A 21,975-nucleotide genomic window follows, 5' to 3' on the forward strand; every position below is an offset into this window, starting at 1 on the left:
GTGCTCTTGGAAGTAAGGTCACTGTAGATCTGAGGGGGACATGCAAGGTAAATAAAAAAGCATTTTAGCTTGCACACAATTGGCTGATAAAATCAGCAGAGCTTCCCCTCATGTCAGGTCTACCCCTTAGATTTAGAGTGACTGCACTTCCAAGTGCACTTTCAGTGCAAAGTGGATTTGCCTTTCGTAAATAACCCCCATAGTGTATTGACATCTGTGATGGAGATTTGATGTTACATTTTGAAAGAAGCTGGACATAAGCAGTGGGAAGGTGGCGGAGGCCATGTTGGTACACCCAGCACTGCTCAGCGCTAAACCTTTAGGCCAGGGATATGCAATTAGCGGACCTCCAGCTGTTGCAGAACTACAAGTCCCTTGAGGTATTGCAAGACTATGACAGCCACAAGCATGACACCCAGAGGCATGATGGGACTTGTAGTTTTGCAACAGCTGGAGGTCCACTAATTGCAGATCCCTGTTTTAGGCTTTCAAAATTAAACATCCAAACAGCATCACAGATGTCAAAATACAGTACAATATGTATGTATATATGCTCACTTTATTGCTGAAATGACTGTTAAATTAAAGACGTAGCTGGGTGTAGTAAGATGTCCCCTGTCTTCTACCGACTGAAGATGTTTCGTCAGATGAGCAAACCTGGTAGAGGCTGTACGCATATGCAGGTGACAGAACGTCACTTCCGTTACCTAATCTGGCAGGTCAGCAATTCTGACGGAACACCGGGGAGGAAGCCATTGTTTTCTTGTGTTTGATTGTTTATGTAACGTAATTTTCTCCCAGGACTTGTAATGTGTGCCATACCTGTCTAGGGGTGGGTTTTGTACTGTCTGTTAATAAATTCAGCCTTGTTTTATTCCAACTAGGGATGAGCCGAACACCCCCCGGTTCGGTTCGCACCAGAACTTTCGAACGGACCCCAAATTCGAACGAACTTTAGAACCCCATTGAAGTCTATGGGACTCGAACGTTCGAAATTAAAAGTGCTAATTTTAACGGCTAATATGCAAGATACTGTCCTAAAAAAGGTTTGGGGACCTGGCTCTTGCCCCAGGGGACATGGGTCAATGCCTAAAATGTTTTTAAAAATGGCCGTTTTGGTAGGAGCACTGATTTTAATGATGATTAAAGTGAAAAAAAAAAGTGAAATATTCCTTTAAATATGGTGCCTGGGGGGTGTCTGTAGGATGCCTGTGAAGTGCCACGTGTTTCCCGTGTTTAGAACAGTCCCTGCACAAAATGACATTAAACAGAAATAACATCATTGAAAACTGCTTGCGGTTTTAATGTTATATCTGGTTCCTGCAATATGCTTGAAAACCATTGAGAAAAATAGCATGGGTAGCCCTCCCTGCCCATTACCAGCCCCTTTGGGTCTTGTACGCATATCAAGGGGAACCCTGTACCCATATTAAAAAAAGGAAATGTGTGTGGCCCCCAGGCCCTATATACTCAGAACAGCAGTATACAGGCGGTGCAAACAAGACAGGGACTGTGTGGGTTTGTTGTGTTAAGTTGAATATGTTTTTAATTTTCAACTGGTACATTTTTAAAGTGTAGCTCCAGTCAAAAAAACTATTTTTAAGCTTTTTGGAAAACATAGGGAAGGGTTATCACCCCTGTATAATTTGTTTTGTCATCCATCTTTTTTCATCTCACTTGCTGTTGTCTCCTTCCGTTTGCAAGTAGGAGATGTTTGTAAGTTGGATGTTTGAAAGTAGGGGCCTGCCCTATATGCTCTGCAGAAATGGCGGAACAAGGTGTTGGTTTTGCCACAACATTGTAAGCCCTCAAAGTGACTCTTGCTGGGCGCTGGAGCGCCCTGCTGTGAACGATTATATCAAGAATTGTAATTACATGCCATTGTTGAACAGTGGTAGAAAAATTGACCTTTGGTGGTTGTGGTGCTGGTGCCACAACACTATAAGTCCTCACAGTTACTCTGGCTGGGCACAGGAACGGGCCCTCCTGTGAAATATTATATCAAGAATTGTAATTACATGTCCCTGTTAAACAGGGGCAGAAAAATTGGGCCTTAGGCACTGGTGCTGGTGCCACGACACTGCAACCTCTCCCATATACTCTAGTTTTATTGCAGGAATTAGCCCTGCTGAAAAGCATTGCATCAAAAATTGTAATTAAACGCCCCTGTTAAACAGGGGCAGAAAAATTGGGCTTTAGGCACTGGTGCTGGTGCCACCACACTGCAACCTCTCCCATATACTCTAGTTTTATTGCAGGAATTAGCCCTGCTGCAAAGCATTGCATCAAAAATTGTACTTAAACGCCCCTGTTAAACAGGGGCAGAAAAATTGGGCTGATGGCATCACCCAGAACCAGAAATGTTCTTCCAACATATCAGCGGAGGAGGAAGAGGATAGACAATCAACATAACAGGACAGTCACTCAGCATCAGCATAGGCAGTCTTGAAGGGATGTGATATTTCAAAAAAAATTATTCGGTTACATCAGCTTCAGGTGCTTGGTAGCTGTGGGTGAACCAAGACTGATTCATCTTGATGAAGGTCAGTCGATCAACTGATTCGGTGGACAGGCGCACCCTGTGATCGGTAACAAAGCCACCAGCAGCACTGAAGGTGCGTTCCGAAAGAACGCTGGATGCAGGACAGGCCAGTAGCTCAATTGCATACTGTGCAAGCTCTGGCCAGTGATCCATCCTCAAGACCCAGTAAGCCAGAGGATTTTCGGTGGGAAAGGTGTCCAAGTCTGACCTTGCCCCTAGGTATTCCTGCACCATGTAAATCAGAAGCTGGCGATGGTTGCTGGAACCGATCATACCTTGGGGCTGCGGACTAAAAAATTGTCTGAAAGCATCAGTCAGACGGCCACCTTCTCCACCGCTCCTTCTGACCGATGCCTCAGCAACACGTTGTCCAGGACCAGGAGTTTGTAACCTCCCAGTCTCTGGGAACGCGTTGCACAGACCTTTCTGCAAGGCCTCCCGGAGATGCCTCATCCTCTGCTCCCTCTGCGATGGCAAGATAAGGTCGGCAACCTTACCCTTGTACCGTGGATCAAGGAGAGTGGCCAGCCAGTAATGGTCCCTCTTCTTGATCTGAAGAATACGAGGATCCTTCCGCAGGCTTTGCAGGATCAGGGAGGCCATGCAGCGTAGGTTAGCTGAGGCATTCGGTCCGGAGTCCTCTGGGTCACTAAGGGCAACATGATCGGCAGCTACCTCCTCCCAGCCACGTACAAGTCCACGTGTTTCTTGGGACTGTAAATCATCCCTACAAGACTGCTTCTGCTGATGCTGAGTGCCAGCCTCCACCTCCATGCTGACACAATCATCCTCCTCCTCCTCTTCCTCCTCCTCATCCTCTTCCTGTGTGATGGGTGGCACAGCAGAAACACTGTCTGGATAAAGGGGGCCTTGAGAGGCAAGGAAGTCCTCCTCTTCCTGCCTCTGTTCTGCCTCAATTGCCCTGTCCATTATTCCACGCAGCGTATGCTCCAAGAGGTGGACAAGAGGTACAGTGTCACTGATGCATGCACTGTCACTGCTCACCGTCCTTGTGGCCTCCTCAAACGGTGACAGGACAGTGCATGCATCCCTGATCATGCCCCACTGGCGTGGTGAGAAAAAACCGAGCTCCCCTGACCCTGTCCTGGTGCCGTAGTCACACAGGTACTCATTGATGGCCCTCTGCTGCGTGTGCAGCCGCTGCAGCATGGCCAACGTTGAGTTCCACCTGGTGGGCATGTCACATATAAGGCGGTTCTTGGGCAGGTTCAACTCCTTTTTGAGCTCAGCCAGCCGAGCACAGGCATTAAATGATCGGCGGAAATGCACACAGACTTTCCTGGCCTGCTTCAGGACATCCTGTAAGCCGGGGTACCTGCCTAAGAACGGCTGAACCACCAGGTTAAGGACGTGAGCTACACAGGGCACATGGGTCAGTTGTCCCTGTCGGAGGGCGGAGAGGAGGTTGGTGCCATTGTCACAAACCACCATTCCTGGCTTAAGCTGGCGTGGCGTCAACCACCTCTCGGCCTGCCCCTGCAGAGCTGACAAAACATCCGCCCCAGTGTGGCTCCTGTCCCCCAAACAAACCAGCGCAAGCATGGCATGGCATCGTTTTGCCTGCGTACTTGCGTAGCCCCTGGAACGCCTACGGAGCACCGCTGGTTCTGAGGACAGAGCACTGGAAGAGGCCATGGAGGAAGAAGAAGAGGAGGGGGTGGAGGAGAGAGGTGTGTCACAACCAATAGCAGCATTTTGGAGGCGTGGTGGCGGAACAACCTCCAACACTACTGCACCTTGTCCTGCATCCTTCCCAGCTGCCAGAAGAGTGACCCAATGGGCCGTGAAAGACAGGTAACGTCCCTGTCCATGCCTGCTGGACCATGAGTCAGCGGTAATATGCACCTTACCACTGACCGCCCTGTCCAGCGAGGCAAGGACATTGCCTTCCACATGCTGGTAGAGAGCCGGAATCGCCTTCCGTGAGTAAAAGTGGCGTTTGGGGACCTGCCACTGAGGAACCACACATTGTACAAACTCACGGAAGGGGGCAGAGTCTACCAACTGAAAAGGCAGCAGTTGAAGTGCTAGCAATTTAGCCAAGCTAGCATTCAACCGCTGGGCATGTGGATAGCTGGGAGTGAACTTCTTTCGCCGGTCCAGCAGCTGGGGCAGGGACATTTGCCTGCTATAATCGGACGTGGGTGTACTGCTAGCAGAGTGCCCGGAAGCACTTGGCTGTGACACACCTAATTCTACACCTTCATTCCTCTCAGAGCAGGTTTCAGAGAGGACTGAAGGTCTAGTGGGGTTGGAGATGCCAGCTGATGAGGAGCAAGGAGAGGTCCGCTTTGTTCTTTGGTGTGGGTCTTTGATGTACGCTTGCCAACGAGCTGCATGGCAGGTCAACATATGTCTGGTCAAGCATGTGGTGCCCAAGCGGCTGATGTTTTGGCCACACGAGATACGCTTGAGACATATGTTGCAAATAGCAGCGGTGCGATCTGATGCACTCGTCTCAAAAAAGGCCCACACCAAAGAACTTTTAGAATAATGCGCAGAGGCAGTGCCCTGCACAGGCGGAGCTCTGCGGTGTGATTCAGTCGGTGTGCTGCCCCTAAGCTGGCCCCCGGAGGGCATCCTGCCTCATTGGACATGTGCCTCCTCCTCTCTCCTACCAGGCACCCACGTGGAGTCAGTGCCCTCATCATCCCCTCCCTCTTCATCACTGTAGCAAACCTGGCAGTATGCTGCAGCTTGTGGAACATGACTGCCAGATTGCTGTCCTTCTTGAGCATCCACTCTCTCTGCGCTCACGCTACTGCCTTCCTCTAGCTGAGTGTCATCATCAGAGCCTACAAAACACTGGGCATCCTCCTGGAGCATGTACCCAACACTGTGCTCAAGGAGTTCAGGAGACTCCTCAGGAGGACGTGGTGGGTCTAGGGAAGGAGTCACTGATGATGACATTGAGAGGAGGGAAGACGATGCGTTGGCAGCTGCTTTGCTAGTACCCTGAGACTGGGTGAGAGAGAATGAGGAGGATGAAGAGGGCTTGGTCATCCACTCTACCAAGTCGTTGGCATGTTGCGGTTCAACACCCACCAGTCACACAACACCCACTAACTCCTGCAGATGCCTTTATTATAGAACACCAGAGATAAAGGGGTATACTGTAATTGAGTCACACAACACCCACTAAGCCCTGCAGATGCCTCTATTAGAGAACAGCAATAAAGGGTAGATACAGGTGTATATTGTGCTGGAGGCACAAAAAACCCACTAACTCCTGCAGATGCCTTTTTTTATAGAACACCAGAGATAAAGGGGTATATACAGATGTATACTGTGCTGTGCTGGAGGCACACACAACTTCCAATAACTCCTGCAGATGGCAAGTGGGCTCAAATAGAGAAGAGCTATGTAGGTGGATATAGCGGTGTGTACTGGGTACAGAGCACGCAGACAGCACGCACAAGCTCCTAACACTACTGACTGCAAGCTCTATTATAAAAGATAGATCACTAGCTATATAGGTGAGGTGAATATAGTGGTGTATACTGCGGTCAGGGCAAGCAGACAACAATTACTACAGAAGAGCAAGATCGAAAATCGGCCGATAACGATCGGTGTGTACTGTGTTGAAGGTACACAGAACACCCACTAACTGCTTCAGACGCCAACACACTACACTAGGCCGCCGCGCTGGCGGCCTTATATAGTGTGGGGCGTGTGCTACACAGCCTGAGCTATGATTGGCCACAGGCATCCTGCCTGTGGCCAATCATGTCTCTCCTCGCTGCTGGCGCTGTGATTGGCCAAGCATGCGGGGTCACAGTGCATGCTTGGCCAATCATGAGCCAGCAATGCACTGCGATGACGCAGTGCATTGTGGGCCGTGAGCGCCACACAAATTTGGCGCGAACGGCCCATAACGTTGGGAATTCGCCGAACGGGCGAACAGCCGATGTTCGAGTCGAACGTACGAACGAAGCTGTAGTTTGGCGGAGATACCCAGGCGGAGTGTCAGGCAGTTGGTCACACCAAGTAAACCTCCAATATCCTCAAGTTGAAAGAGGTCTTTCTGGCTGTCTACCATAGTGTTGTCCAGTTGCAACTTAATCAGCTTCTCCTGAAGAAGACTGAACATGACAGAGTCCATATGGATATTCCACCGTGTGGAGAGTAATAAAAATCAATTTGTTATCAAGCAACCCAATTGTGGACAATTTTCCAGTGCAAAATAAAGGTCCCTGAGCATTAAATACTTAACCACTTTCCGACCGTATACTGTACATATATACGACAGCAAGTCAACTTCCCAGTGTAGAATCACATACTTGAAGTCTGCAGGGACCCGCTAATCGTTTCTGTGAGAGAAAGAACGGCGGTAAACAAGGCAGATCACTGTTCTGTGAGAAAGGGAGGTAGAGATCCTGTGTTCCTGCTAAGCAGGAACACGGATCTCTGCCATCGTACAGTAAAAGCACCTCCCACACAGTTAGTAAGCACAACCTAGGAACACATTTAACCCTTTGACCGCCCCTGATGTTTACCCCTTTCCCTGCCAGTGTCATTAGTACAGTGACAGTGCATATTTTTAGCACTGTATTAGTGTCACTGGTCCCCAAAAAAGCATCAGTGTCCAATCGTCCGCCGCAATGTCGCAGTCCCACTTCAAGGTCGCTGATCGCCAATATTACTAGTAAAAATAAATATTAAAATTCCGTAAATCTATCCCATAGTTTGTAGACACTATATATTTTGCACAAACCACTCAATATACGCTTATTGGAATTTTTTTAAACCAAGAATATGTAGCAGAATACATATTGGTATAAATTGGTGAAGAAATTTGATTTTTTAATTTTTTTATTGAATTTTTTATAGCAGAAAGTAAGAAATATTGTTTTGTTTTTTTATTAAGTTTTTTTGTTTTGTTTAGAATGCAAAAGATAAAAAATGCAGGAGGTGATCAAATACCACCAAAAGAAAGCTCTATTTGTGGGAGGAAAAAAAAGAACCTACATTTTATTCGGTTACAACGTCGCACAAATGTGCAATTGTCAGTTAAAATAACGCAGTGCTGTATCACAAAAAAATGGCTTGGTCATGAAGGTCACCAACCTTCTGGAACTCAAGTGGTTAATTAAAACCCTCTACAAGTAGAGTTTTACATTATTAGACCGTATGGCTTCTAATCTCATTTATCACCTGTCGGTTTACTTCTCTAGAGGTCGTGATCGTTTACAGTACATCTTTCCCCAGTGCCTCTGATCTTTAGGGTTCTCCAAAAAAGTAAGCAAAAGAGAGTGCAGGCCATTGTGATTTTGCCAGTAAGTCTTCCATTTCGCTTCTTACAGAAAGAAAGGAATTTGGGCTTATCATATAGTACCACCAAGGTTCAAACTTCAGCACTTTGCTTTATGAATGACAAAGCTCTTTTGATGGTAAAACTGCCCAAAAAGAACATTTTTCCATCAATTTAACAGTTTAAAAAAACATGTATATTCCCGGCCTGTCGGGAATGTAAATGTCACATTGGTTGTACTTTCAACCAAACTGTCAAACCATCCAATGGCTGGTGTCATAACTGATCACATGTGCAGCATTATGGCAGTTGGAAATTAAACAGAGGCCAAGATGGCAGCTTCCTGGATGAAAAGGATAGGCGGGTTTACTTCCACTTTAAAGCCCTCAAAAGCTCATCTTTTTAGCAGGTAAGTGAAACTTGAAAATTACGTATTTAGGGTGAAATGCTATACAAAGTGACGTAACCTCCACCAGGACAGTTTCTCAACTTCACGCACTGGAGTATAGAACCTTGTTTGTGATTTATCAGGACAGGGTGGACTTAGGACCCTCATTGGCCTTTCATGCAAAATTATCCTTAGATGACCAAATTCTATCTAGACTTGGAGTAGTCTCTGCCAGTTTTTTCCAGATCCACAAACAGAAGAGGAACACCAATGGCACACTCTGGATTCAAAAAGTCTCATCTTGAAGTATCTGAAGAAAACTGTACTAATCGAGTTTTTTCATCCCATCTATGGGCATGAGTAAAGGTCAACTGACCACTGCAAGAACATCTGCAGCATGGCTTTGAAGAACCATCAAGATAGCCTGCAACATGTGGGGCTTGGACCTGCTGTGCAATATTAAGGTGCATTCAAATCAGAGGCATGGCAACATCCTGGGCATTGGTGATGGCAGTAGAAGCAGAAATTTTTAAAGCTGTAGGTTTTACTTGTAGAATACTTTTGTCAGTCACAACAGGCTAGAAGTAGCCACAGTCTCTCATTGTGCATTCAGTGCTAAAGTTTTGACTTCTGCCATTTCTCGTACTCAGATTTCTTTTTGTTTTTTAGTTGCACTCTCCCTTTTTTTTTTGGATGATTGGTACACAGTTCTCAATTGTGGTGACATGGTGAGGCATGATATACATGCCATAAATTTTCCTTTGCTGTGCACAATATTCCCCACCCAGTTTTGTTGAGAATCTTGAAATAGACCAATGGTCTCCAAACTGCAGGTCAGATGTGGCCCTTGCTAGTTGTTATCTGTCCTTTGGGCACTATTTTTACCACTGAGACACAATTACTTTCGCTGACACCAACAGTGGAGCATTATTCCACACATTGATACCAACGATGGAGCACTATTCCTCCCACTGAAATCAATAGGGCATCATTCCTCCCACTGACACCAATGATGGGACACTATTCTACATCCAACTCTTTACTCCAACTGACCAGCACACCGGATGCCGCGTACACACGATCAGAATTCTCATTGGAAAAAGCTCTGATGGTTTTCCCAATGGAATTCAGCTCAAGCTGTCTTGCTTACACACGGTCACATCAAATTCCGATCATTTATAACGCGGTGATGTACAATACGTATGACGTGATTAGAAAAAGGAAGTTCAATAGCCAGTAGCCAATAGCTTCTGTCTTGTAGTTGAATCCCGAGCATGCGTGATTTTTGGCGTGTCGGAATTGCATACACACGATCGGAATTACCGATAGAAAGTTTTTCCGTCTGAAAAATTGAGAACATGCCATAAATTTTTGGCTGGCGGAAATTCAGACAGCTAAATTCCGATGGAGCATACACACGGTCGCATTTTCCAATGAAAAGCTCTTATCTGTCTTTTTCTGGCTGGAATTTCCGATCATATGTATGCGGCGTGAGACATTGTTTAATCTCACTGACGCTGGAGCATTTTCAAAACCCACTGGCTAATCCAAAGTCTCAAGGATAGTAAACTGGCCCTTTGTTTAGAAAGTTTGGAGACCCCTGGACTAGACTGTCAGATTGTAGGCTGCATGTAATGGGAAAAATCTTTATATGCATCTTGGTGACATGCTTAGGCCCCAGGAAAGGAAGATTATGGTTAGTATATCATAGTCATTTTCCATCTTCTGGTTCTCCTTTCATTTTCACCACATGACCAATATCTCTGTTGTAATGAAAAAAGGAACATCATATACCTCAACATTCAAAACAACTAGTTTTCTACACTGCAAAGATGCAACATCCAAAAATATTTTTTCAAAAAAAAAACAACACTTACAGCTTGTGCAAATTAAAAATTATAATTTTGTATTTAATAGCATCATGTTTACAATAAATAACAAAATGTCTAACAATGATATACAATATATAAACAAGTTAACAAACATTGTCTTTTTTGTTAAGATTTTTCCTGTGCGTTTTTGATCTTATTGCAACATTAGATTTAATCTCTTGTGCGCTTCCTCGTGTGATTTTAGATTTGATTTACTCCTAAAGCACCTCCTACATTCAGAACAGGAATGCCAGACATAGCGGACTTCCCTTGTGTGAGTCTTTTGATGTTTCGGGAGATGTGATTTTTGGGCAAAACATTTCCCACATATAGGGCACGCATATGGCTTCGCACCCGTATGAACTCTTTCGTGTACGCTAAGGGTCGATCTTCGAGAAAAACTTTCACCACACTTGGAGCAAGAAAATGTTTTTGTGTGACTTCTCCGGTGACTGTTAAGATTTGATACATTGCCAAAACATTTTCCACACACCGAACACGAATACGGCTTCTCTCCAGTGTGAGTTGTATAGTGTCTATCAAGATACGACTTTTTGATAAAACATTTGTCACATTCAGAACATGAGTATGGCTTGTCACCTGTGTGAGCTCTATGGTGTTCGATAAGAAAATGTTTTAAACGGAAACACTTTCCACATTCCGAACATGAAAAAGGCTTCTCCCCTTTGTGAGCTTTCTGGTGTATTAGAAGATTGTATCGCCGAGTAAATCTCTTCCCGCATTCAAAGCATGAATATGGTTTCTCTCCTTTGTGAATCATCTTGTGTTTAGTAAGAGAAGAGTTAAGTGAAAAATATCTTCCGCATTCAGAGCAGGAGTATGGCTTTTCCCCCGTGTGAGTTCTTTTATGTTTAGTGAGATCTGAACTGAAAGAAAACCATTTACCACATTCGGAACATGAATAAGGCATCTCCCCCTTGTGACCTTTCTGGTGTATATTAAGATTGTATCTCCGCGTAAAACCCTTCCCGCATTCAGAACATGAATAGGGTTTCTCTACTTTTTGGTTCATCGGCTGTGAGATGGGGTCTTCCTTTTTGGCAGAAAATTTATCATGCTTATCCGTGTTACCACTGTCATGAAGACGTCCCCCTTGTGTAGAGGAATTCGATGATAGATCTGCTCTGTGAGGTACAGGATATAGTTTTGAGGCATTGGGATTTTCTTCAGAAGAATCAGATGTGGTACCATCATCTCCTGATGAATCGGATGTGATGTCATCTTTATCACACTTCCTGTACTGGCCATCTGCAGGAAGAGAAAAGTTAACAAAAGAAATACAGTGTACCCATTTTTAATGACCCTGGAGATATAAAAACGTTTTGTGAAAATACCGTAAGAAAAAATAAATAAAAAAGAAGCTGCATACGGTTTTGGGGCAGATGTATTGAAATTTCACTCTTGCAGAGCTCTGGGCACCAATACTATCAGACACTTCCAACAGCGTGCTCCATGCTGGCTGTTGTGGTCCTTCCTACAGACCCCCATGTCACAAATGTGCGCTGTGTTGCGGGCACTCTGAAGATACAGGATCACTTAATCACATATCCAAGCCATTCAGTTTTATTTTTCACAGACTATTTCTAATTTTGAACTGTGTGCTTCACGGACGGTTTATATATTTGTGATTTCTGCTATTTCACTTTATTTAGCTACACACACACACACACACACGCTTGACAAATTTGCTTGGAATCTAGGAGCCAGCTAAAAAAGTTAGGAGCCAGGTCCGTATCGGCGATCCAGATCTGTCCCTGGCCTGACATGGAGACGAGTGAGGGGAAGATGGGCCCCCCACCTGTCTCCAAGTCATTGCTCATAGCTCTTAGAGGGACATTTTATTTATTTATTTTTTTTTTCAAATGAAATTTTTTTTTTTTAATTGCATTTTAGTGTAAATATGAGATCTGGGTCTCTCTGTTTTTTTCCTTATTACAAGGGATTTTTACATTCCTTGTAATAGGAATAAAAGTGACAATTTTTTTTTTTTTTAAACCGTGAAAAAATTTAAAATAAAAGTTCAAATAAATAAGAAAAAACGAGAGTTAGACTTACCGGTAACTGTTTCTAGGAGTCGTCCAGGACAGCACTAGAGAGATAGGCTCCACCTCCAGAGGCAGGAAACACAAACCAGATCTTTAAAGGGCGGTCTCCGTCCCTTCCCCTTCAGTCTTGTAAACGAGAACTTCCCCGGAAACGGCTTCTGTAACGACAAAAACACTTGTCCAGCATTATAACAGCATATAGGGAGGGAATCCATGCTGTCCTGGACGACTCCTAGAAACAGAGTTACCGGTAAGTCTAACTCTCGTTTTCTCTAGTCGTCTGTCCAGGACAGCACTAGAGAGGATCAACGAGAACTTACCAGATTAGGGGGGGACTACCGCTTGAAGGACCTTTCTCCCAAACGCATGGTCTTGCGCTGAGATGAGGTCCAATCTGTAATGCTTCATAAACGTCGAGTAGCTTGACCAAGTTGCTGCTCGACAAATTTGTTCTGGTGTTGCTCCAGCTCGCTCTGCCCATGAGGTCGATAACGCCCGTGTGGAGTGAGCCATGGGGGAAAAAAGGACATTCCATTTTCATTCCTTTGTAGGCTTCTACAATAGCTTGTTTGATCCACCTTGCAATTGTATTTTTTGAAGCTTGTGACCCCAATTTTTTACCCGCATGTAAAACAAATAATGCATCTGATTTTCTAATGTTTTTTGACATCTCCAGATATTGTAAGACACAGGCTCTCACATCCAGTTGGCTGAACTCTACCTCCTTAGGATTAGTGGGAGACCCACAGAACGAAGGCAAAACCATTTCCTGTGTTCTGTGGAATTTTGTCACTACTTTGGGTAAAAACCCAGGGTCCGTGCGCAACACCAGCCTATCCTCAAAAACTTGTAAAAACGGCTCTTTCACCGAAAGTGCCTGAAGCTCGCTAATGCGTCTGGCTGTGGAAATAGCCACTAGGAACACCGTTTTAAGCGTGATCCATCTAAAGGAAGGTTCTTCTTCCAGAGACTTTTTTACCCAACCCTGTAACACAATTGACAGGTCCCATTTGGGTAAAATTTTGAAAGGAACAGGTTTAATCCTGGTTAACCCCTTAAAAAACCTGCTAACTAGCGGGTCTATCGCCAGAGGTTGATCCAAAAAAACAGACAGGGCTGCAATTTGTACCTTTAAGGTACTAATGGCCAGTCCCTTATCCATACCGTCTTGTAAAAATTCCAAGACTGTCGGGATACTTATAGACACCTTTTTAGTGTCCAACCATGAACAAAAAACTTTACAGTACTTAACATAAATTGCTTGGGTTACCTTCTTCCTACTAGAAAGAAGTGTTTTAATTACCCTATCCGAGAGTCCCTTAGACTTCAAGAGACTCTCTTCAGACGCCAGGCCGATAATTTTAGGGTCTGTAGTTCTGGTAACAGAACTGGACCCTGGGACAACAGATCCTCTCTCTCGGGCAGTATGAGGGGAGGTTCGTCTGTCAGGCCCAGCAGCACCGAGAACCATGGTCTCTTCGGCCAATACGGAACCACTAGAATCAATGTGGTCCGTTCCTGCAAAAATTTCCTCAGGACTAGAGGAATTAGCTTGAATGGGGGGAAGGCGTAGCAAATGTGAAATGCCCAGCTTTGTGCCAAAGTGTCTATCCCTTTTGCCCCTGCCTCCCTCTCTAGGGAGAAGTATACTGGGACCTGGATGTTCGCTTTCCTGGCGAACAAGTCCACTTCCGGAAGACCCCATTTGCGCACTAACATCTGGAAAATCTCCCTGTTTAGTGACCATTCTGATTCGTACACCCGGTGTCGACTCAGAAAGTCCGCCAGGTGGTTGTCCACCCCTTTTAGATGGACCGCTGAAACCGATTGTTAGCTTGATCAAGGACGGGCATCTTGTTCCTCCCTGCTTGTTTAGGTAGGAAACCGCCACTATACTGTCCGAGAGAACCTGTACATGGTGGTCCTTCAGATCCCTGGCGAATACCCTTAAGGCTTCCCAGACTGCCTGCAACTCCCTCCAATTGGCTGACCTCTGGGACTGTGTCTTCCCCCAGCATCCTTGGGCTACCTTCGACCCCAAGTGGGCCCCCCAGCCCCAAGCACTGGCATCCGTGGTGATGCGAACAGACACTGGAGGAGACCACCAAAGACCCCGTACTAGGTTCTCTTCTCTCTTCCACCACCAAAGAGACCTTTTGGTCTTTGAGGATAGATGGATAGTCCCGTCCAGGGACTCTTGTGTCCCGTCCCAGCTGCTCAGAATATTGGCCTGGAGACACCTGAAATGAGCTCTTGCCCAAGGAACTGCAGGGATTGTTGCCACCAATAGGCCCAATCCTGCCATAGCTGACCTGATGGAAATTGTCTGATTGGACTGCAAGAAGGTTACCATCTCTTTCACCTTTATCACTTTTTCCCCTTTGAGGAAGACTTTCTGTGATACTGAATCTACCAGAAAACCTAGATACTGTAAGGCCTGTGTTGGTATCAGGTGCGACTTCTCTTGGTTTATCAACCACCCCAGCCTTTTTAGGCAAGAGATAGCTACCCTCAGATCTCCCTGCAGTTGGAGCTTTGAGGGGGCAAAGAATAAAAGGTCGTCCAAGTACGGTATAACAGCGATCCCTTTCAGTCTTAGGGGAGCCAATGCTTCTGCCAGGACCTTGGTGAAAATCCTGGGAGAAGAAGACAGACCGAATGGCAGAGCCCTGAATTGGAGGTATCGAATCTGACTTCCCCAAAGAATCGCTATCCTCAAATACTTTTGAGAGTCTTCTCGAATCGGGATGTGAAGATACGCGTCCCTTAGATCGAGAGAGGCCATGAAACAATTTGGAGGGAGTACTGATCTCACTGTAAAAATTGTTTCCATCCGGAATTTCTTGTAAGTTACCCACTTGTTCAGTAACTTCAAATTCAAGATCAACCGGAATTTGCCTGACGGTTTCCTTACTACAAACACGTGTGAATAGAAACCGTGATTTATTTCCTGTGGCGGAACTGGCACTAGAACCCTCTGATCTATTAAATCGCCAATTTGCGACAGCAAAGCTGACGCTTTCTGGGGGTCTTTGGGAGGTTTGGTCAGACACATCCTTGCAGGTGGGACGTGTCTGAACTGTATTTTGTAACCCTCCCTGATGATCCTCAGGATAAAAGGATTTGGGGTAGCGTATTCCCACTGTGGGAGGAACTGCCCCAGTCTCCCCCCTACAGGAACCGCGTCACTGGGATTTAGTGGTTTTTTTAGAAGAGGAAAAGAGATTGCTTTTCTGTTTTCCTCCCATCCACTGTTTCTTAGGGGTTGACTCCTTAGAGGTCTGTCCTTGTTACTGTCCCTGCCTTTGAGGACGAAAAAAGCGTTTACCTGTAGTCTTCTTAGATTTGACAGAAAAAGCCTTCTTCTTGTCCGCAGTACGGTCCAGGACTTTCTCAAGGTCCTGTCCGAACAGAAGGTCTCCCTCAAAGGGGATGCCACATAACCTCACTTTTGAGGCCGAGTCTCCCGACCAAGACTTCAGCCAAAGTGCCCTGCGCGATGAATTTACGAGGGCAGCGGTCCCGGCTGACAATTTAACAGACTCCGCAGAGGCATCTGCTATATAGCCTGCTGCTTTATGTAGCATAGGAAGGGAATCCAGAATTTCTTTTCTGGAGGTCCCCCCTTCCAAGTGGCCTTGTAATTGTTCCAGCCAGACCTCCAAGTTGCGAGCCACTATTGTCGTGGCCATTACAGGTTTTAAGTTATTCATGGTTACTTCCCATGACCTCTTTAACAGTACCTCCATCCTTTTATCCATGGGTTCCTTTAGAACACCCATGTCCTCAAAGGCGAGATCTGTTGACTTTGCACACTGGGAAAAAGCTGCATCTACCTTGGGCACTTTATTCCAAACACAAGAGGGGTCCTCGCTGAAGGGGAATCTCCGCTTCATGCTTTTAGGGAAAATAACTTTCTCTGGCTCCTCCCACTCTTTTTTAATTGAGTCTATCAGTGTGCTATGAACCGGAAAGACCCTAACTGAATCAGTTTTTAGGGTCTGATACATCTGGTCATGCAAGGACAGGGAGGGCTCCTCTCTGATTTCGAGCGTCTCATAAATTACCCCCAGTAAGGCATCAACCTCCTCGAGTGAGAGCCTGTATCTGGGAGAGCTTGACCCTTGAACAGGAACATCTCTGGATGATGCCGCCTCACTTAGGCCATCCAGAGAATCAAGTTCCTCCTCCTCCGATTCGTCATCTTTTACTGGGGTGGAAGCAGAGGGAACTGCGGCTGGTTTTGGGGTTTCAAGGTTCGCTAACATTGCTTTGATGGACTCCATTTCTTTCTGTACTCCAGAAATCAAATCCTTACAAGCTCCCGTAGCTTCCTTATAGACCAATTTGTCTATGCATGGTTTACAAAGGGGCTTGGACCATCCTTCTTTTAATTTACTCATACATGAAGGACATCTCTTCTTCCCCCCTGACCTCTCTGGTTCTTTGGGCAGAGCCTAAGGCAAGAGAAGGAGAGAAGAAGGAAGGGAAAAAACAGACAAGCCAACGTCAGCGAAACCTTTAGCAAAATAGGACGCCTTCACCAAACACCTATGTGCACCCCACCAACCGCTAACAGGATTCGCAAGACTCTTTAGTCCGGATCCTGTTTGAGAGAGGGAGGGAGGAAAAATACACCTGGACCATTTCAAAATGCCTATGCATTGATTAGTCCATTACTCTCCCCCCCCCTCTCTCCCAGCCCTGTAGGTACAAGACACCTCTGTGTTTGCCTACCTGAGCTGGTTCGGCTCCACTGCCACTCTCCACTGCATCCATTTTGATCGGAACACGCCTGGAGGCTTCCCTTCGTAATGGCGATAAAGCGATGCAGCACGAACGCTTGAAGCACACGCCTAACCACCTGGATGCAGCGCGAACGCCTCGTGGCTGCGGCTTTTTAAAAAAGCCGCCAAGGTCCCGAACGTCCACGCTCGCCGCGCGACCCGGAACCGGTAGTGGATTGCCGGAAGTCCTCTATCCTCCTCCTGTGATGCACAGGCCGGAACTCGAAGCCTGTGCCCGCCCCCCACCTGACTTCGCGCCCAATTTTGAACCTATTGTCAGGTGGGGAAACGAACGCCCTCCCCGGGCTTCAGAAGGAGAACGCCGGTTCGAAGCTGCAGTCAACCCGACCGGAGGACTTCAAAACGTCCGTTTACCAACAGGTAATCCGAACTCCTTCCCCGTCTCTTATGGGCTATCCCGTCAGGGGAAGGAGAGCTCCTGATCCAGCCTCCTTCTCCGGTGGAGGAAACACAAAAGACTGAAGGGGAAGGGACGGAGACCGCCCTTTAAAGATCTGGTTTGCGTTTCCTGCCTCTGGAGGTGGAGCCTATCTCTCTAGTGCTGTCCTGGACAGACGACTAGAGAAATAATAATAATTTTAAACGCACCCTGTCCCGCCAAGCTTGTGTGCAGAAGCGAACGCATATGTGAGTAGTGCCTGCATATGAAAGCGGTGTTCAAAGCACACACGTGAGGCATCGCCGTGATCGGTAGAGCGAGAGCAATAATTCTAGACCTCCTCTAACTCAAAACATGCAACCTGTAGAATTTTTTAAACGTTTGCATATGGAGATTTTAAAGGGTAAAAGTTTGTCGCCATTCCACGAGCGGACGCAATTTTGAAGCGTGACATGTTTTGTATCAATTTACGCTGTGTAACATTATCTTTCACAATATAAAAAAACATTGGGATAACTTTACTGTTATTGTGTTATTTTTTAATTAAATTATTTTCCCCCAAAAAAGCGCACTTGTAAGTCCACTGCGCAAATACTGTGTGACAGACAGTATTGCAACAACCACCATTTTATTCTCTAGGGTGTTAGAATAAAAAAAAATATATAATGTTTAGGGGTTCTAAGTAAAGGGAAGGAGATGGGTAGGCAGTGAAAACAGGCAGTGCAAGCTCCATTAGCATTGCTGGTTGTCATACCAAAGGCCACCACAAGAGGACGCCAGATTCCAGAAGGAAGCATAGGACCGCAGAAGGCCTCAAAGCCGCGGCCTCAATTACCAGCTGGCAGCGGTGTGGCCCAATGCGATCATGCCGGGTGGGGGTGTTGGGGGTGTGTGTGTGCACGGAGACAGGATACCCCCAGCTGTGCTGCCCCAGGCCCCAGGTTGCTTATTCTAGTCGCATATGCGACCTAGCGCCTGTTGAGCCCTATAATACACTATATTTTATTTTTAATATCAAGTGGATCAGTTTTATGGCACATATGCACTTTATTAATGCAAACACATTTATGTGTTTAGTTTATATGGTCATTTCTATATACAATTAATTTTAATAGGTTTCGAGTGACCTTTTGGCACATAATCATACAGTGTTGTTCTGTGATTTTCTTTTTTTTTGGAGCGCAATACCATATATTGATTTTTCTTGCTATTTAGTTTGGGTGGGGTTTGCACCCCTGTCAGTGGTTTGCTGCAACCGTTATTTATTTAATTTAAATTTCAGTTTTTTTCCACTTTCCCAGTAGCGCGGGAATACCCTATTATCTCTCAAATCATTAGATAGTCTCTACAAATTAGAAATAATAGCTCAGAAGTAACTAAGCTAAGCTCTTTGAAGACACATGGGTGAAAACCATCTGGTCCAGTGGATTTATTCAAATGTATTTTGTCTAATTGTTTTTGGAACATGTTAATATTAGGCCACTGTGTTGCATTTAAAATTGTGTCAGTGCCATTTTAACGTTGAACGTTGGCATAGTATGCCATTTTGTGATGTAGAATCTCTAGGAGTATGGTTGATCTGTTTATGAAAATCTCCGAGCTCTCAGTCTGTAACTATTCTGTATTTTATATCACGTACCCATGCCGATCTCTATAGCACTCTCTTCCTCTTTAATCTCCTCCTTGGCTCTGACATCTCTCTGAGTCTCTCTGGTGTCTCCGGGGTCTGTGAATAAAGATGAGAGAGAAGCCTGAGATGTATGGGAGATCCCAGAGAGTGTGTGTGGGGGAGACTGGTCACATGTAACACACAATGTGAGGAGGAGATCCGGAGTCTAATAGAGGCTGATGGCTCCTGACTCCCCCACTGGGCACATACTGTCTCCCCATTACTGTCTATTGACTGAGGAGGGGGGAGGAGAAGAGATTGTTGTAATGACTGAACAAGGAGAATCTGGGGCTCTTCTCTGGATTTAGTGTTTATTACTCACCAGTGCTGATCTCTGGAGGGATTTCCTCATCCTTACACCACTCATCACCCTTCACAACCATCTCAACTTCATCTTCAGATTTAACAGTCCGGTCATCACCCTGTATAAGATGAATAATGTTGACAACTTTATCTGCATTATGATTTCAGATCAAACATCATGGCACTTTCTTTAAGACTCTCAGCTCCATCTACCTGATCCTCCTGAGGAATCTCCTGATCTTCCTGTGTGGAGTCCCGGGTAAACAGAGGACGGGGACATCTCTCTATTGGGTTCCCATTACCGGATCCATCTGTAAGAAACACACACACTGACTGAATACATTGTTTCTATGTCTGTATATCAGAGGATGTGTGTATCTAGGGGGATCCTCAATACTCCTTTTTTACGAGAAATAACCCTTACCCTGTGATGTGAGGGATGGATGCTCCTCCATTATGAGATTCTTATACAGAGCCTTATGTCTGTCTAAATATTCCTTCTCTATATGTCATTTCTTGAACAGATGCAATAAAATAACCCTGCAATATATGAATAATACCATAATCAACATTAAAACGTACATACAATCTAGATCTTGTAAGATGACACTTAGCCAAAATCTAACACTTAAGCCTAATAGAAACTAGAAGCATTTTGGCTCATGTGCATTGCAGCTGATCTGATGGGGCATAACCAAAAAAGGTCTGCCAATGATGGGGGACAATTCCTCCCACTGACACCAATGACGGGGCACTATTCCTCCCACTGACACCAACGATGGGGCACTATCCCCCCACTGACACCAACGATGGGGCACTACCCCCCCCACTGACACCAACGATGGGGCATTACCCCCCCCCCACTGACACCAACGATGGGGCACCATCCCCCCCCACTGACACCAACGATGGGGCACCACCCCCCCCCCACTGACACCAATGATGGGGCACCATCCCCCCCCACTGACACCAACGATGGGGCACTACCCCCCCCCACTGACACCAACGATGGGGCACTACCCCCCCCCCACTGACACCAACAATGGGGCACTATCCCCCCACTGACACCAACGATGGGGCACTATCCCCCCCAGATGACGTCGCTCTGATGAAACGCGTAGGGCGTGGCCTAGGACATGCACCTCATATTGGTATACAAGCAGCAACGCCGGCGCAGTTACTTTTAAGGCGATTTGTCTTTATTGGATATTGTGAGTAAACCTGATTTTTAAATAAATAAATCGTTCAACAACAGTATTGCACTATGGTTGTACTTCTGTTTCCTCCTATGTGTAATTGCTAAACGGACTATTTGTGGAAGGAAAAGTGTAAAGCATTCCCCCAGCACAGCAGAAGCAGAGCCCAAGGAAAGCTGCACAGTGGCTCATACTGTGACTGCTCGGTTAACCCATTGTGGGTTTTTGGTCTGGTGAGCGCATATATATACCTTTTTCCTAACACAGAGTGGCGCACCGGAGAGGAATGCATTTAACCCTTCTGCACTAGTCACCTTGCTCTACCCCCCTCATTTGACAAAAAATCCATGCGTTTTCCAGCAACTAAATGATGCGATTTTAAAAAAATTTCTGTTGGACATTGAAAGATTTTTTGTTATTTTTTCTTGGTACTCTCACAAACGCTTTTTGATTGTCACTTTTTGAGGATTCTGAACATAGAGCATAATTTATAGATATTGGTTTATGGTTTGCATATGATTTTTTTTACTAAGCACACATGTATTATTATTTTTAATGGTTTATTTCCATGCGATTTATTCACTATTTTCTTGCAACACGTGCATTTTTGAGTTACAAGTCAATAGACACAACACTTAACACACGCATTTTGGCAGATATCACGTATATAGTGGATTTTGGGAGATTTCCACATTAGCTCACATTAATTCTTTAGATCATCAGCAGAGATAATAGATCACCTCACACATATACATAATTTGGGCACCCACAGTGCACGTAAAAAAGGTTTTAGCGCCAAAGCTTAATTTACACTTCAGATTTTCAGCCTACTCCTACATTTAGGGACAGGTTTCAAGCACAGGCAGCTTTAACCTTTGGAGTTCATTTTAACCCATTTTTATTTGATTTCACTTAGTTTTTCCCCCCAACCTGTGGAGTGAACAGGTAGAATTTGTCCATAGCGCAATCTTATTTATTTTATTGTTACTATCCTCCCCCCCCCCACTGACACCAACGATGGGGCACTATCCCCCCTACTGACACCAATGATGGGGTATAGACATCCTCATCCCCAGCACAGCCCCCATCTAATGTTCTCCGCATCAGAGGAATTGCAGGAAGATGATGATGTGTGGAGGTGACATGATCCCCCCATCCAGTCCACACAGAGTGCTGAGACCCCCTTCTCTCATAATAAGAATAAGAATACATTATCACCTCCTCCTCCGTAGTGACAGTCTTCATCCTCCAAAGCATAACAGGAAGTTTCTTGAACTATTTAAACTCTTCCGCTTCACACTCAGAGCTACAAGAAAATGGCCGCTATCCTCACTCAGCTCTCTCTGTTAAATGTCAACAAAATGTAATCCTACAATTAGATATAATACAATAATAATATTGTAAAATTATAAACCTTGTTGAAATTCCTAAAAATGATCTCAGACCCGTTCCTGAGCATTATAGCTGAAAACAGCCGCTGT

General features: G+C 45.5%; 2 protein-coding genes across 2 annotated transcripts in view; both read right to left on the reverse strand.

Annotated features, from left to right (window-relative positions):
• LOC143986639 (uncharacterized) overlaps positions 1-21,975 on the reverse strand; it is a 166,591-nt gene that overhangs the window by 71,493 nt on the left and 73,123 nt on the right. The window lies entirely within an intron of this gene.
• LOC143986636 (uncharacterized) lies at positions 10,092-21,819 on the reverse strand. The gene is made up of 6 exons (XM_077485047.1): positions 21,713-21,819; positions 19,723-19,838; positions 19,512-19,609; positions 19,318-19,417; positions 18,966-19,052; positions 10,092-11,342 (listed from the first exon to the last, which is right to left on the reverse strand). The coding sequence occupies exons 2-6, from the start codon at positions 19,751-19,753 to the stop codon at positions 10,228-10,230; spliced, it is 1,431 nt and encodes a 476-aa protein (XP_077341173.1). The 5' UTR covers positions 19,754-19,838; positions 21,713-21,819; the 3' UTR covers positions 10,092-10,227.

Source organism: Lithobates pipiens, unplaced genomic scaffold (genome assembly GCF_037356315.1).
Source record: "Lithobates pipiens isolate NorthernLeopardFrog02 unplaced genomic scaffold, aLitPip1_a1.2 Scaffold_174, whole genome shotgun sequence".
Taxonomy (NCBI): domain Eukaryota; kingdom Metazoa; phylum Chordata; class Amphibia; order Anura; family Ranidae; genus Lithobates; species Lithobates pipiens.